The sequence below is a fragment of the Gymnoscopelus microlampas genome (assembly GCF_963454915.1).
Source record: "Gymnoscopelus microlampas genome assembly, chromosome: 14".
In the NCBI taxonomy this organism is placed as follows: Eukaryota; Metazoa; Chordata; class Actinopteri; order Myctophiformes; family Myctophidae; genus Gymnoscopelus; species Gymnoscopelus microlampas.
In genome coordinates, this window is record NC_139951.1 from 19,291,226 (window position 1) to 19,308,725 (window position 17,500).

The 17,500-nt window shown below is 42.6% G+C and overlaps 1 protein-coding gene across 1 annotated transcript in view; it reads left to right on the plus strand.

Annotated features, from left to right (window-relative positions):
* LOC311059872 (protocadherin-15-like) overlaps window positions 1-17,500 on the plus strand; it is a 240,989-nt gene that overhangs the window by 114,234 nt on the left and 109,255 nt on the right. Inside the window, exons 15-17 of the mRNA XM_084077970.1 lie at window positions 6,844-6,993; window positions 7,822-7,913; window positions 8,607-8,708. Coding sequence (XP_083934096.1) covers window positions 6,844-6,993; window positions 7,822-7,913; window positions 8,607-8,708 — 344 coding nt within the window. The remainder of the gene's footprint in view (window positions 1-6,843; window positions 6,994-7,821; window positions 7,914-8,606; window positions 8,709-17,500) is intronic.

Consider the following 17,500-nt stretch of genomic DNA (forward strand, 5'->3'; position numbering starts at 1 on the left):
TCGCCCTAGGCGTTTTCTTACCTTTATTTGAGCTTGTTAACTCATTATAAGAGTGGTCCATGACCCCCAGTTCATAACGAGCGATGTTCTCCATTTCAGGAGAATAATCTCCATGAATTCAAGGCTTCATGGGGTGAGTAATTGATAGTCAAAAAGTCATTTTGTGGGTAGACTGAAAGAACGAGCCCAATCGATGGTCTTGAAGGGCGGAGCCAAACCCAGGCGCTGGATTCCAGCGCCTGGGTTTGGAGCACTCTGATTGGTTAGGAGATAACAAGATCCTAAGACCAGCGTTCCTGCAAGGTTCTCCCAGACTTTTTTTCTTTTGAAACAAAAAAAAAGGCTTGGGTTTCCGAGGCTATTTTGTGGGTGACCTATCCCTTTCATTCCCTTCCCTCCAAAATAGCTTGCTATGTGTTTATGTGCACACACACACACACACACACACACACACACACACACACACACACACACACACACACACACACACACACACACACACACACACACACACACACACACGTACACTCAGCCGAGTGTACAGGCTCAGCCTACAGTATGTACAAGCTGGCATAGTGTCTGTATGCATATGTGCATGAATGGAAGTAAAAAATGGAAAGGCCAGACGTTTTAGTCTATTGATTGAAAGGCAGAGCACAGTAATCATTGTGAGAGCCTTGCTGAAGAAATTAAACTCACAAGAGACTGGAGAGAGGGAGGGAGAGAGAGAGAGAGAGAGAGAGAGAGATGAGCCATCAAAGATGAACATTATATAAAGGACCTCAACTCTTTCTTTTGGCAACAAGCGCTTTGATCAACCAACCGCCCCCACATTGAGAATATTAGCAGGGGTTTCTCTGCTCTGTATCCGGGGTTCGTGCAGTTTCCTCGGACACATGCTGATGCTTTAGCATGCCGCGCGCGACAGTAGGTAAAGCAAACAGAGCTAGCTTTGCACACAAAGCCGAACACAAAGGGGTGAAATATGATATTAATCTTCTTATCGCACAGCGGTAAGTGGAACAACAAGGCTTTAGTCGCCAATTGCTGCTGTGTGCCTGTGGGGCTTTGCACGTAGCCACAGTATGCACACACATACAAAAGTATAGTTTTCTTGCTTTATTGGAAAGTGTAGAGCAACATGGGGAGGAAAGGCAACACAGGTATTGAGAGTATATGTGCCTCATCCTGTTGATATACAAGTCATTTGGATCTATGCAACGAAGTAGGAATGTAGGTAGGAAAGGTAGGACTTAACCCATTGAGACCTGAAGCCCATTCTACATGTCTCCTAAATCTCAACAGTTTTCTGAAAAACGCATGTTTCTATATCAGTGGTGCTCAATCTTTTTCATGTCAAGGACCCCCAAAATTATATGTATTTGGCCGCGGATCCCCATCAAAATATTTTGTTCCAGGGACCCCCAGAAGCAAAGATTTGAGTTAAAAATGTTCGCTTTAAAAATATATTATGTTCAAAGATTTGCACACGTTTTCATGATTTTTCAAAAATAGCAGATCTACAAGCTCGTAGCGCGGCACTCGGTGCAGATCTACAAGCTATGAGCTTGTAGATCTGCTATTTTTGAATAGCCTAAAGTGTAAAATAATGCTTTTTAGCTCAAATCTAAAAATGACTTAATGGGTTAAGAAGATGGCGTGACCCACGTCACCTGTCGTTGTGGCTAGTTTGCTTAGGCTGTGCTTTTTTTTTTTGCATACAGTTTTTTTTTTTTGCCTTTCATTGGCAGTGCAATTATGTATGACTCTAGTACACTGTGGATATAGGATGTCAGACTTGCTGGGCTTGATCTCATTCTATTCACATCTTTGTCGTCAGCTGAGATACTTTGTGGACAAAGGGAGAGGGTAACAACAACAACAACAACAACAACAACAACAACAATGGCACCTCTTCTTCTCCAAAGAAAGAGCCACTGGGGAAGGAGATCAAAAATACAGAACTGACAATGGACAACAGAAAACGGCTTAAGTCTAAACATTGAGCGCCACTCCCGGGGATAAAGCTGGCAAATGTCCAGTTGATCGAGATCAAAATGGATGAGTTGAGGGCGATGATAATACTACGAACGCAGATTGTAAATCTTCTCTGACACATGAGACTAACTTCTACCTAGAAACAACCCGAGCAGTACAATTCTCTGTCTCATGTGGACATGATGGTGGAGAAACCAACACATCCAGGGGAGTCTCTCTCTAGGTCATCCTCGGACAAGCCTGGCTAGTACTTTCCACCCCTGTATCTTCCTTTAGTTTAGTACATCCACGTAGGTAGGTGTAGGACGCCCTCCTGATTGATGCCCGTGTGTTGGTTCCCACAGCAAAAGTGTGAAGTCACTGATTTCTTTCAGCGCAGTTCCTTCTGCTGTTATTAGAAATGGCTGGTCAGGGAGGATGTTCACCTCAGCGTTTCTGGCATTTAACCTTGGCACACTCTGTTGCCACTGTGGCCAAGAGCACCTTTGCCTGCTCCACATAGTCTAAGCTTGTTACAGCATAGTGTCTTTTAGACCTCCTAAATGTTATAGTGAGGCCAAGTTCCTGCTCCTGTTCCCTGATGGACTGCCTTAGTGCATAGTGTAGTAGGACTACAGTGAAGAGGACAGGATGTCAAACTCCTCAGTGTTGCCATCTGGGGTCATCACCTTGGCTCTTGTGCCCGTGTATATGGCTCCTATATGGCCCGGAGTTGTGAGGAACACCGTAGGCCTTGAGTATCTTCATAATCGTGTCTGTTTATCGTCATCATGCTCCTCCCCCTTGATTCAGCCGTAAGTACTGAAAAGAAGCTGTTAGGCCTCATTCAGTATCTCACGATTCTCTGTGGTCTGCTTGTGATTGAAGTTTCGGCGTGCCTCGTCCAGTTTTTCACATGCCATCACGACATCCAAGTGTTTGGATGTTTGGTGTTTGCTTTATGATGAAAAAGTACTTGTATAATCCACGGGAAATCAGTGGTTCTCATGCGTGTTGTACCGTATGGAGTATCTTCCCTTTTTCACCGCCTGTGTGAATTAAACTCTGTCATATGCACGGCCGTTGCTACACAACAGAAGCAACGTCTTTTATTTATTTATTAAAAATAAATAAAGCCAATGTTGGGGCACACTGTAGTGATCTGTAGGCAGAGAAGATCAAGAAGTGGCACCACCCCGCTGGGAGAAATCCATACTTAACAGAAAAGCAAGATGTGAGACTTGTGTAAGACCCTTGACAGTTCATTGGCTACTCACTGTCGATCTGTTTTCTCTAGTTTCTGCTCCTGTCATTGGTGGAATACAGACACACAATAATAATAATTCACTTTTAAGGAGTTGTGAAATTATATATATTTGTGGCCGTGCTTGTTGCCCTTGGACACTATTTGTGTGTGTGTGTGTGTGTGTGTGTGTGTGTGTGTGTGTGTGTGTGTGTGTGTGTGTGTGTGTGTGTGTGTGTGTGTGTGTGTGTGTGTGTGTGTGTGTGTGTGTGTGTGCGTGCGTGCGTGCGTGCGTGCGTGCGTGCGTGCGTGCGTGCGTGCGTGCGAAAAGTTAGAAAGTCTGAAAAGTTGCAGTTTGGGGTATTGATTGAACAGACCAGGAATCCTTAAGGGAATGCTGCTTGGCATTTTAACCAGCAAGAAGGCTGGACAGTGTCTGACACACTACAGTAATGACTCAGATGCAGTGGTGGAAGGAAAAATAGCAATACCACAACAAATGAAGTACTCTGTAACAATTAAAAGCCGTGTATTAAAAATGTTACTTGCATTGTAATTGGGTTGTTACAACACACTGCGTTGTGAGTTTGCAGATCGTCTAGTTTCAAAAAGCCGATCTACAAACCCAACTGTAGGCCCTATAAAATAGGGCTTAAGTGGTTAATGTATGTTATAATCTAAATCTGCAAAGTGAACTCAAGTTTTTCAATAATTGTGGTGGAGTATAATTATAAATGATAACAAATGGAAATACTCAATTAAAGTAGAAGTACCTCAAAATTATACTTAGGTACAGTACTTGAGTAAATGTCTACAGACAGTATATACATAAATTTGATGCACACACAGCGATATGGACGCTAGCAATGGAAATTGCGGTGGGTTCGGTGTATTGATTGAAAGGGAGAGTGGAACCGTAATCATTGTGAGAGCCCAGCCGGGGAAATTAAACTGTGAGGAGACAGGGGAGAGTGAGATGGGTATATAGAAGATATGTATGAGACCATATTAAATACACTGAGAGATGAGAAAATGTAAAGATTGCAGATTAAAAACAATGTGATTCATCATAAACTGCGGCCAGCTATTGGTTTGTCTAAAGGTTGCATGTGAGTTAGGATTACATTAAAAAAAAACATTAATGTACAAATTGTTACAAAGGTAGCCGTTACAAAGTCCACCATGTCTTTTGACGCATTTAGATCAATATACAAAAGTTGATTGTTGGGGGGCCTCCACAGTGCCTAACACAATTGGCTGTGTTCGCGGTTGGGAAGCCAGCAGATGGAGGGTGATGGCTTTCCATCCGCATAACTTGAGCACCCTAAGTTTGGTGTTGTCTGGACCGATGGCCTTGTTCACACCAACCCTGCAGAGCTGCCTCCTCATCTGGTTGGCTGTAATGATCAGGGGGGAGGAGCTTGTTTTGGGGCTGTCATCAGTTGTGGGTGTATCACACCGAGGCCGTGCGTGAACCAGAGGAGGGGTTACATCCAACGAGCTGGTACTTCCTTAGGTTCGGTTCATTTGCATTTGGGCCAGTGAGTGCCGTGCTCGATTGTCTGTGTAATTGGTAATCCTCTTGAAATGTAATTGCTGTCTGTGTAGTTTTGGTTTGCCTCTTACAAAACTTCACAAAACATTTGGGATAACATGGTTTTACTCTTTGATTCTCCATTATGTGTTTAATGAGATCTTAGTCTCAGCTTGATTAGAGGAAGAGATACTGTGGGTTGAGCAGAGAGTAAAGTTGTTAGTTGTCCTGCTGGATCAGTGTAAAAGTCAAGCCATGAGAGGCATGGTCAAGCACTACAAATAAAATGCTTAAGAGAATACGGTATTTCTACCGTAGATGGTCAGTGAACCTTGACAGCAGTAGTTACTGCAGTATCTACAGAGCGACCATGAGCATTATACCACAAAGGTGCTGATGGGCTGCGGTTTACCTCACGTCACCAGGCCTTCTACCTGGCCGTGGCGGAATGCATGGTTTTCATTCCAAATAGACTAGTGTGAGTCTTGCCCACACCCACTCACCGACTGTCCTTTTATATGGTTGGGAATCGCAATGTTATTGTGTCCCCACATGAATGCTGAATCGAGTAGCCTGGTCTCGCTTGTAGCTCGCTACAAGTTAGAATAAAACAGTACACTCACATTTATTGTTGTTTTTTTTATTTTTGAGATGAGCTAACCTGCACCGCATTGCAGGTTAATGGGCAGCTCTTAAAAGTATGATGCCTCTGTTTAAGGGTATCGTTTTGGAGGAGCACAAGGTTGTGGTCGAAACGTTGTCATTAATAAACCATTCTCCTGGGAGCTGACACAGTGTGCAGACTTCATTTTCTTCTCTCCAGAAACAGCAACTTGAAATGTTTCTACTCTCCAGTTGTTGCCATGGTGTGCCCCTTGGCAATGAGCCAAGTTCACTTTCATTTTGTCCTTTTGTGTTCCCTCTGGGAGTTTGAATCAAAACTGATTACTTAATTCTGTCATTCTCTCGTCTCTTTGTCCTTTGTTTCTCTTTGTCTCTTGGTCTTGAGTCCAATAAGGGTTTTTGGCTGTAAGCAGTAATGATTAAAAGTAGGAACAATGAACAGTAATTAGAAGTATGAATTAAGACATTTTACGAAAACTATGATCAATGTAAATTATGATCAGAGAAAAGTATTGAAATGGATAAACAATGAAAACTAATGAAAAGTGTGTAGTAGAAAGTCCACTGTAGCACATAACTCCACCATGAGGCGCACCTCAATAATAATACTTACCCTGTAACGTCACACAAAATCTCTCTCCTCTGTCTCTCTGTGTCCTCTATGCGAGGCGTGCCGTGCACACATTCACATATGTATATACAGTGTAGTGTCTCTCATGTCCATCCATGTGCATATGTTCAGACGTAATAGCTGCTCTTTCTCTCGGTTTCTGTCTGTGGCCTGTGCGTGTGCATGCATGTGTGAGTGTCATAGGTGCATAGGATTTGTTGACACGTTTAGTGTGCAGGTGTTACTAAGATTTGTGTGTGTGTGTGTGTGTGTGTGTGTGTGTGTGTGTGTGTGTGTGTGTGTGTGTGTGTGTGTGTGTGTGTGTGTGTGTGTGTGTGTGTGTGTGTGTGTGTGTGTGTGTGTGTGTGTGTGTGCGCGCGTGTGTGTGAGTGTGTGTCTGTCTGTGTACATGCACACTTGCGCGTGTCATAGATTCGCTGCATTGTGTAGAACTTGACCAATGAGACCAACACTACTTCACCATAACAATGTTGGTGTAATTTAGAGATTCACTAGTCAATCATTGCTATCTTCATAGTGTAAATCCTATATACTGGATGCACAGCTTTCATCCGTTTGGCTAGTCCCACCATAGCGTCACGGTCGGACACGTATCCCATAGCCTGGAGGGTTGGTGGTTCTGATGTTATAAATTCACAGAAATAACATAATTGTTTGACAGATTTTTTTTTTTTTTGGAAATTGAGTTCCTTGGCCTTCTGGCCAGGTGTACACTAAGTCTTAGCAATGTAAATTATAAGAAATGAAAAGTTATGAAAAGTGTGAGCAACAAAAAGTAATGAAAAGTTTTAGCAGATTAAGTAATAGTTGCTGTCCCCCTCTCTGTCTCTCTAGATACAAGCATCAGATGGTGTCCAGCAGAGTGTTAAAGTGTCAGTGACGATAACAGTGTTAGACGCTAATGACAACACACCAACGTTTTCAAAAGTGTCCTATGAAGTTGACCTGTACACTGATATGGTGCCTGGAGAAACTGTAATACAGGTAGGAACACACAAGCACGCACGCACGCACACACACACATTTAACATCTTTATTTGCGTTCACATTTAACAAGAACTTATTGAACACAAACAATAGTAGATGCACAGGCTTGGAAACTCACCAACAACTATTTCAGGATACAGATCATGGATACAGGAAGCATCGCCTCCTCCATATATGGCGACTGCCAATTATCACAGACACTGAACAGAATTTTGCCAATGCCTTAGCTCTTGGCTTGGGCATTCCTGCAATCTGCAGGCCTCTCACAACTAATTTATGGACATTACCGAGGCTTCCAAATATAAACACTTGTACATTTTTAACCAAGTTGTATAATAGCATCCTTAAGGCGTTGGTACTTTAGCACCCTTTGTAAGGAATGCCTCTTACAGACTGTGGTCGAATGTACATCCACTTCCAAAAGAGTCACTTCTCTACTGTCTTCATCATCAACAACAATAACATCTGGTGTATTAGCACTTACGTACACACACAGACACACACATGCACGCACACGCACGCACGCACGCACGCACGCACGCACGCACGCACGCACGCACGCACGCACGCACGCACGCACACACACACACACACACACACACACACAGGTACACAGGTATTGTACATATTGTCTCTGCTGATGATATTCTGTTGCTGCCATTATGCATGTGTGTGTGTGTGTGTGTGTGTGTGTGTGTGTGTGTGTGTGTGTGTGTGTGGGGGTGGGGGTGGGAGTGGGTGGGTGTGTGTGTGTCCGCGTGTGCCTGTGTGTGCGTTCGTGCGTGTGTAACTTCATGTTTTCTTTATGTTTGTGTGTCTATGCAGCTGTCAGCAGTAGATGAAGATGGTGGTCCCAATGGTCAGGTGACCTACCGGATCTTAGCGGGAGATCAGGGACACTTCCTCATTGACAACACGTAAATATGTCACTCATTGCATCATTATATCGTGTCTTATACTAATGACTTCAGAGGATTCACTGTCCTCTTGTTGAATATGAATGAGCCAACTGAGGCGCATGAGTCAACTCATTCATTGTTCCTATCTTTATTTAATGAATACATTTTAATATTGTCTATACTGTGTGTGTGTGTGTGTGTGTGTGTGTGTGTGTGTGTGTGTGTGTGTGTGTGTGTGTGTGTGTGTGTGTGTGTGTGTGAGTGTGTCATTTTGTATAGAAATATAGCTAAATGAAATAATTTATTCTAAACCAGTGGCTCAAAGTGGGGTCCGGGCAGGGACCCTCATGTGTTCCTTGAGGGGAGTTGCAAATGGACCCTTAAAAGTCTGTAGCTTTGGAGATTTCTGTGAATTACAGTCTGTGTGTTTCTGGCCAATCAGAGGGAGTGTTCTAGGAACAGCATGCCGCTCCGGGATTGGTTGAGGGGTCTGTGTGTGGGACTTGCTGAGGAAGTACAAGTGTGTGTTTTTTTGCTGGTAACTTGTTATGAAGACAGTTGCATTACGATTACTGGGGATGTTACTAAGTTTCTGCTGGAGAATAAAAGCTGTTGATCAGACGGAATGAGGAACACGTCTCTGCCTCCGGTTATTAGGAATGTTACAATATATACAATATGTACAAAATAAATATTACTTTGTCTTTACAGCACCGGGGTCATCACCGTGGCAACGGAGGTTGAATTAACTATGGGAAGGAGCTATGCTTTGACCGTGGAAGCCACAGACAATGGACCTGAACCTGATAGGAGGTATGGGACCTCGTCTGTCTCTTTTGTGTCTGTCTTCCGCTATACAGAGATTTTTTTCTGTGCCTGCTTTTGTGTGTGTGTGTGTGTGTGTGTGTGAGAGGTGGAATTTCCATCGTTACAGATCGTTCATACTCATGCCATCTTTATGTATTTGTGTCACCCCAGAGCACCTTAGTTTTCAGGTTCAGAAACACTGTGAAAGAGAGTTTTATATGTCTGTAACTAAAAGAGAGAGCAGAAGTGAGCGTACGGGCAACAGAGAGCAAAGTGGTAATGACACGGTGTCGCCTTTGCCAATAAGCGGGAAGAAAATGACACACCATCTCTGCAACTCTCAAAACAGGAGTACCGGTATATGAATCATTCAGCAAATACATGCACAGGGAGAGACACACCACAGTTCTACCACTTAAACGCTATACTTTGTTGACCGGAGTCCACCAGGAGTATATACAAGGCCCCCTCCTTTTTTTTACTCTAGACCATATATCTTTTTTTGCCATTGCGATGCATTGTGAGCTTGTAGATCTGCTATTTTTGCCCCAGAATAGGGATGCTACAGTAGGTTTATAGTGCTTTAAGGGTTCTGAACTGCAGTACGTGTGTGCCACAATGCTGAAAAAAATTAATAAATCCCACTGTAGCATGCAGAGAAACACTGTGGCACCTGCCACATTCTTTGAGACTGAAGATGTGACCTCATTTTTACAATTTCTTCTTCAATTCATCTTGCCTTTGTGCCACAAGTGTGAACATGTGTTACAACGTGACATCTGGTTGAAAGTGGCTAGTGGCGCCTGTATAGAAATGCAAGGACCTTAGCAAGGATCTTCAAGGATTCCTCTCGTTTCATTCTCCATGGATGTAGTGCCGTTATTGTATCATTTATGGAAGTGTTCAACACAGGGATCTCCTTGCCAAAATAAGAGTAATGCTGTGTCCACACAGGCAGATACAAAGATAGTCTACTACGTTTGTAGCTGCTACAAAAGATACAAAGATACAAAGCTACACATTCAAGTTCAGCTGGGTTCAACTTCCACATAATACAAAGATACAAAACTTCAACTGTAGCTCCGATGACGCAGCGCTTGATGACGCCAATGACCGCGTTGAGCAACACAGACACAAAGCGACAGAGCCACAAATACGCTGTGTATTTTTGTATCTTTGTATCTGCCCGTGTGAACGCAGCATAAGAGGGGGGATTTGAACCAATATGCTAAGAGCACTATGGTACTGTATGTGCCGAATTACTCTTGGCCTGCTAAGCCACCACATTGCCCAACCATGCTGTGCTTTCATCTGAGTTGCGGCCTGATGCCACAAATGAAAAAGCTGTAATTTAACCCATTAAGACCTGGAACTTTGTCATTTTTAGATTTTAGCTAAAAAAGCATTATTTTACACTTTGGGCTATTCAAAAATAGCAGATATACAAGCTCATAGCGCGGCACCGAGTGCCGCGCTACGAGCTTGTAGATCTGCTATTTTTGAAAATTTGTGAAAATGTGTGCAAATCTTTGAATATATATTTTTTTAAAGTGAACATTTTTAACTCAAATCTTTGCTTCTGGGGGGTCCCTGGAACAAAATATTTTGATGGGGGTCCGCGGCCAAATACATATAATTTTGGGGGTCCTTGACATGAAAAAGATTGAGCACCACTGATATAGAAACATACGTTTTTCAGAAAACTGTTGAGATTTAGGAGACATGTAGAATCGGCTTCAGGTCTCAATGGGTTAAGTGAATGATTGCTTCAAATGCTATCGCCTTGTATCTGTTTCCAAACCCCATATCTGTGTAATTATTGAAAGCAGAAGCTGCCCTCGTGCAATATATTGAAATCCAGGTTTGTGCGCTCATTTTAGTGTCTGAATTTCAGAAATCCGTCCATACTGTTACAATAACACCCAACACTTTTTTCCCCCAATTATTTCTGTGTGAGTACTGATTCAAATCAATATTCAACGTGAAACGATTGTGTTTGCTCCAGCAGGAGAATAGAGAATGCCCTAAAACGTCCCTAAATTGAATCACGTTATGTAATAAAAGCTCTTAAAGAAACAGACAATATATGCAATTGAAGAGATTGATTGATAGATTGTCAAAATAAGAATACATTCTCTCTCTCCCTCTCACTTTCTATCTCATAGCTTTATACAGTATCTCCCTTACCCTCTCTCCTTTCCCTATCTCCTCGGACCCTATTAAACAGCATTTGTCAAAACAGGAATTGCTCTCTGTCCGCTGAAGCTCAGCTGCTACCAGATCAATATGAGCAGTGAAACCTCGCAGATTGAGGTTCTTCCCAGTGATTGGCTTACATACTGTCTCCAAATTTCCCTAGACCCCCTTTTTCCCTCTGGCTGATTATATCGCCGCTGTCGAGCAGAAACCTCTTATCTCCATATTTGAACTTTTTTGTGTTTTTTCATAAATGAACACCCTACTTGATCATACTACAGTGTCACACAAAAGCATCTAAAGTAGCGGCTCCACAGGCTCAAAATGCATTTTGAGCCTGTGGATCTGCCACTTCTGCTATTTTGGAATTTGAATCCTGAAAAGTAACAGTTTTGGACATGAGGTTTCCACCCGACAGAGACGATATAAAACATAACCCATCGTAATAGAAGGGTATCTCCCTACAGCTCGCCTTGTAAAGCTCCCAGTCAGGACCCCAAATTGGCTGCGGCTCCCGTTCCTGGTGGGCAGCAGTATGACACAAGTGACAATATATTTTAATGAGTGTGGATGGCAGGACGAGACTATATAAGTTTGGGTTCTTGCGATGAAGAAGCTGAAGATCCCTAGGGGTAAAAAAACGGTTGGAAACTAGACAGGCTTATATATCGGCTTTCTAAAAACGTCTTCTCAAATTGTCAGGACAGACTAATAGATAGATATACACAGAGATAGAGAGATCGATTGAGAGATGGAGAGATGGAGAAATGGGAAGACAGACAAACTAAGTGATGGATTGATGGATGGATGGATGGATGGATGGATGCGTACTCTAGATCAGTGGTACTCCAACCTTTTCATGTCAAGGACCCACAAAATGGTTTGTATTTGGCCGCAGACCCCCATCTCTTAATATTTTGTTCCAGGGACCCCCAGAAGCAAAGATTTTAGTTGAACAAAAATATACATATTCAAAGATCTGCACACATTTTTTCACAAATTTTCAAAAATAGCAGATCTACAAGCTCGTAGTGTGGCACTCGGCGCCGCGCTATGAGCTTGTAGATCTGCTATTTTTGAATAGCCAAAGTATAAAATATGGTTGAAGTAGTTAAAATGATTGTGACGCTATATTAACTAATTTTGCTGGGGACACCCTGGTACCCCCCCAAGGACCCCTGGGGGTCCCCGGACCCCACCTTGAGAACCAATGCTGTAGATGAATGATACATAGATGGGCAGACAGATCCACGGTGACATGTAGGAACTGTGCAGAACAATGACAGTGTTTTACTGTTGTCCTCTTCACTTGTTTTTGTGGTTCTCAGCATCTTGGGGTTTTGTTTCCAGTCTTCTGAGAACGTGGTGTTAAACTTTGGGCAAGGTTCCAACGGGAGGGTCGTGGCCTCATTTGTGGAAGTCTACGTAACTAATAAAAGTTGTTTTGTTGTGAGGCTTCTTCTCAGGCCAAACAAACCAGATTTTCTGATTGTGGTCCGTGGCCCAAACGTTTGGAATCTCCTGTGTAGAATGCACAGTGGCTTGTAAAGGAAGTAGTTTGTTTATATTCAAGGACAAAAACATAAAGCAGCTGATTTACTGAGACACCAAGTACCTAATGACTGCCGAGACACGTGCATGTGTCTGTGAGTTTGTGCGTTTGTGTGGTGTGTGTACGCGCACATGCATAATGTGTGTGTGCGCGCAAATGCACGTGTGTGTGTGTGTGTAATAGTGGAAACAGCAGGCATAATTATATACACCTGCCAGATGGATAATAAATACCATATAATGAATATGAAATACGGCTCGAGGGATCTGAAAAGAAACAATGAAAAGTCTGTGACTGATGAAGAGAGGAAGAGTTATGGGCGGGGGGGGGGGGCAGAGGCAGAAAATGGAGAACGGCAAGAAAAGGACAGAGAAAACTATGTAGAGCAGCAAGCGAGAAGAAAAAGGAACAAGGAACAGAGGGGAGAACAAACGAGTGAAATGCAGAAAGGGAGAGAGAGAAGTAAGAGTGAAATAAAAAGAAAATGGACAAAGTGTAATTGGTCTCGGCTACAATAGAGAGCTATTGAGCAGTGGCCCATCCCTCCATCTGTTCCCGCCAGACCTCACCTGATCCATTTATATGAAACACACTCTCCCTGCATCAGTCCTCTCTCTCACTCTTTATCTCTCTCCCTCAGTTTCTCTCCCTTTATCCATCATCTTCCTCTCTTTTTTTGCTCTCCTTCTTTCTCTCCCTTTATCAGTGCCCTGTCTTTCACTCTCCCTCTCTTTCTCTCTATCTCGCCCTTCATCAGTAGTCTTTCTCACTCTTTATTTTACTCTCCCGCTATTTTTCTCCCTTTATCCATTATCGTTCTCTCTTTTTTCGCTCCCCTTCCTTCTCTCCCTTTATCAGTGCCCTGTCTTTCACTCTTTCTTTCACTCTCCCTCTCTTTCTCTCCTTCTCTCCCTTCATCAGTACTCTTTCTCACTCTTTCTTTTACTCTCCCTCTATTTTTCTCCCTTTATCCATTATCGTTCTCTCTTTTTTCACTCTCCTTTCTCTCCCTGTATCAGTCCCCTTTCTTTCACCCCTCTCTCTCTCTCTCTCTCTCTCTCTCTCTCTCTCTCTCTCTCTCTCTCTCTCTCTCTCTCTCTCTCTCTCTCTCTCTCTCTCTCTCTCTCTCTCTCTCTCTCTCTCTCTCTCTCTCTATTTCTCTATTTTCAACACAGTTTTTTTAGGGGGAGCCTCAAGTTAATATAGTCTCTCACTCTGGGACCCAAGCTGCTTAACCACTTAAATCCTGTTATACTTTGTTGGTCGGGGTCCCCCTTTACTTGACCCCCTTCTTTTTTCCCTCTACACCAAATCTCTTCCCCTGAAAATTGACGATCTACAAGCTCACAACGTGTCACAACACGCAGTGAGCTTGTAGATGTCCTACATTCGGTGAATGTATGATTTGCAAGGTTTTCCTTTAAATGTACTAGGTAGTGTGAAGTCTAGTGGTGTGTCATGATGGGGAAACGGACAAAACAGTAAAACATGAGAACTTAGTACTCCTGTAATTCAGTTTGGTGTGTATTCAATGAGCATGTCGGCAGCATAGGATGGAGCTAAGGCTTAAAACAATCTAAGATTTAAGAACTTATACATTAAGTACTTTCAAATGCATTTTGTGTTTTACTGGGAGCCAGTGAAGAGAAGCTTTTTGGTTTTAGTTTAATACTCTGGCTGCAGTATTCTGAACAAGCTGAAGTTTATGTAACACCTGCTTCGTCAGACCAGTAAAAAATGCATTACAGTAATCAAGTCTACTAGCAATAAAAGCACAAATCAACTTCTTTGAATCTGACTCTGTTCTAACTTTAGATCTAGTCCTTAGATGATAAAAGGCAGCCTTGGATTAGTTTTGTGCTTCTGGAAGTTAGGATCAACACGATTCACTGACAGAGCTGATAGCAAGGATTGATTCTGGTTCATCAAAGCCTTTGGGACCCACTAAAAGAATGTCTGTTTTCTCATTGTTTAACTGTAAAAATGAAAAGAAAAGAAAGAATAATCTTTGTCTTCCAATCTCTGATATCACTATCAGCAATATGTTGTATGAGATAATTCACTGGACTGGTTGACAGATAGAAGCACTATATAAATGCACCATTTACCATTTTACCATTTATTTAAGGTCACATGACAACACAGTTTCTTTGCTGTTTTAGATCACCAACTTTTGCTTTGATCTACCTTGAGACCTTCATGGCATTTTAGTGAGCCTGTGCACATTGTAGCCTCTGTTTCCTGTTCTAGCTGATAGGAGGGGCACGTAGTGTCATCTTCTGCTGCTGTAGCCCATCTGCCTCAAGGTTCGACGTGTTGTGCCTTCAGAGATGCTCTTCTGCATACCTCGGGTGTAACGAGGGGTTATTTCAGTTACTGTTGGGTTCATATCTTCTCTGACCTCGGGCATTGACAAGGCATTTTCCCCCACAGAACTGCCAATCAACCTGGTACGAATGAACTATGAAAGAATTATGTCTGTGTTGTCATAAGACACAAACAAGCATAAACTCCAGGGAGCTGTCATTATGTCCACAAAGTCTCCCAGTTGCTGTGAGGGGAACAGCTGGAGGGTGTGTATCATTGTGTACCATTGAGAATGTTATCTGTGTTGTATCTGCTTTGATTGTGTTCACACGTTGAGGCTGAATCATTGTGGATCATGGGAATAACAAGTTAAAGTTGACATTAATTGTGGCTTTTCCTTCCAACTCGCTACTCGTTTGTATCCATTTTTCATTCAGTCATTTTGCCAGAGGGTTAAACAGTTCTCCAAACACATCAATGGCGACCCGACAAAAAATGAAGAAAAAGAAAGAAATCAAGGACACAAGCTGTTTACAAGATTGGAAATGGTTCTGTCAATTATAAGTAATTATGGTGACAAGCTATTGTAGAGTAAGTAGTTGATTAAAAATGTCAGTGAATACCGGCTTGTCCAAGGCCAAAAAATGAATTTGTCAGAAGGGGGGAGTACACTGTGTAATCACAACTTTGGTTCGCAACGGATAGCCTTAAACAATACTCTTTTCCAAATGCAGTCCTCTCAGGGCTTCCTTAGTATGGAACACAAAAACTTCAGCAGCACTCAATGCCCCATTCCTCCATTTTCCTTTAACCTTAGCCAAAGGCCATATTGCCTTTATCTGTACCCTGGCCCAGTACTGTTCATTTGATCATTGTTTGCTTATGGGACAAACCTTCGGGGAAATATCAGTTGCAACGTGTTGTGAGCTTGGCTATTTTCTGCAAAGGGATTTGGTGTAGAGGGAAAAAAGGAGCAGACCAAGTCAAGACCCCTGGCATTTATCCCGGTCGGTCAACAAAGTATTTAGGGTTTAAGTGGTTCAATGGCATTCTGTATACGGCTTAATGTTTTCAAACCTGGAATACTGTTTGTGGGTTGGGGGAAGGGACATTTCTCCAGCTTTGCATTATGCACAGATTCTTGTTTGCTAGCCTGACATATATGATAGATACCATGGTGAAGCCTGGAATCACTCCATCCATTTTAAGATATGAGAAAAACCTTGCTATGCTAATAATCCACTTATGATCATTAGAGCCGGTAAGGCTCCACAGAGTTTTAAGGGTTACACATTATGCAGCAACACCATATTAGCGCAGCCAAGATGTGCACATCTACAGGGCTCAATTTAAAATGAAAGAAGATATTCCAGGGGTATTAATGGTATCAAATATGCCATTCTGAATCATGAGGTGCACAGGACTTACCAGCATTTAAAGGTTTGCCATAGGCTAGCCAAATGGTATTAGCTCTGTATAGACGTGGGGTAATTTACATGAAATGCTAGAAAACAGCAAATGCATTATATGCGGATGGCTGCGACCTAGTTTAAACATTAAGTTGTTGTTTTTCTCTTAAGACTCTATTATGAAGAAATACTTATGGTCTTTACTTTTTTAACACATTATAAGAGACATCTTCAGAAGTCAATTCTGTTGCCAGCCAAGAAATGCTTGTTTGTTATTAGAATAATTAGTACAAGTGGTTCAAAGTGCCAACATTTAATTAGCTTCCTTAGCCATTTGAATTGAGAGGATAATTAGGACCTGTATTCTCTTTTAATTCTTTTGGCTTCTATTCGGCATTGATTTAGATTCGATTAGACTTTATAGTCCCAGTGGAATATTTGTTCATAATACAACCTGTTCAGCAAACATGCAGGTTTATTATTACTCAAAATCTCCAGAATACCACACAATGTGTCAGGGATGCAGTTTGTTTAACTGGTGGGGGGGTGTTCGAGTGCCCTGGGAGGGCGCCTGAAATCAATAGTACCAACTTCCAAAAGTCCCAGAGCTTGGCTTTTAAGGACCCTTGTGGAGAAAACAAACAAAATGGAAAATAGAAGCGATCAAAAGAAAGTTCATAAAAACTCAATACAAGATAGAATGGCGATAAGTACTTTTGTGTAGAGAGGCTGCGACTCCCACTGCTGTTGACTCAACACTGATATTGATCAGCTAAACAGAGCACGGCGCGCTGCAAAAACAAACAGCGACTAGCTACTCCAAAGTAAAATAATAGACCGTTCACTCTCCCTTACACCCGTCTTTTCCCCCATTATTCTCTCCTCCTCTGTTCCTGTCGTCGCTCTCTCTCCTTCCTTCCTATAACGCCGCTCTCTCCAATTATCCCCCTCCTCTCCTTCTCTCCTCTCCTGACCTCCATCGCCCTCTCTTAACACAATCCTCTACCATTACCCCCCCTGCCCCCCCCCCCCACACACACACACACACACACACACACACACTCCATCTTCTCTTCTTCTAACTCATTCTTCTTTTTCTCCTCTGTCCTTTCTCCTGCTTTCCTATCTGCCTGCCAGCCTGTCGCAGTGTCGCACTCTCTCTGCCTCTGTACCAGTGGTGGAAAGTAACTAAGTACATATTTACTCAAGTATTGAGTAAATATGTAAATACAGGACTTCCACCACTGCTCAGAACAGGACACGCTGATTTTCTTTTCTTTCTTTAAATAGGGCTTAACCACTTAACAATCTCTGGATTCTGGGCACATTATAGC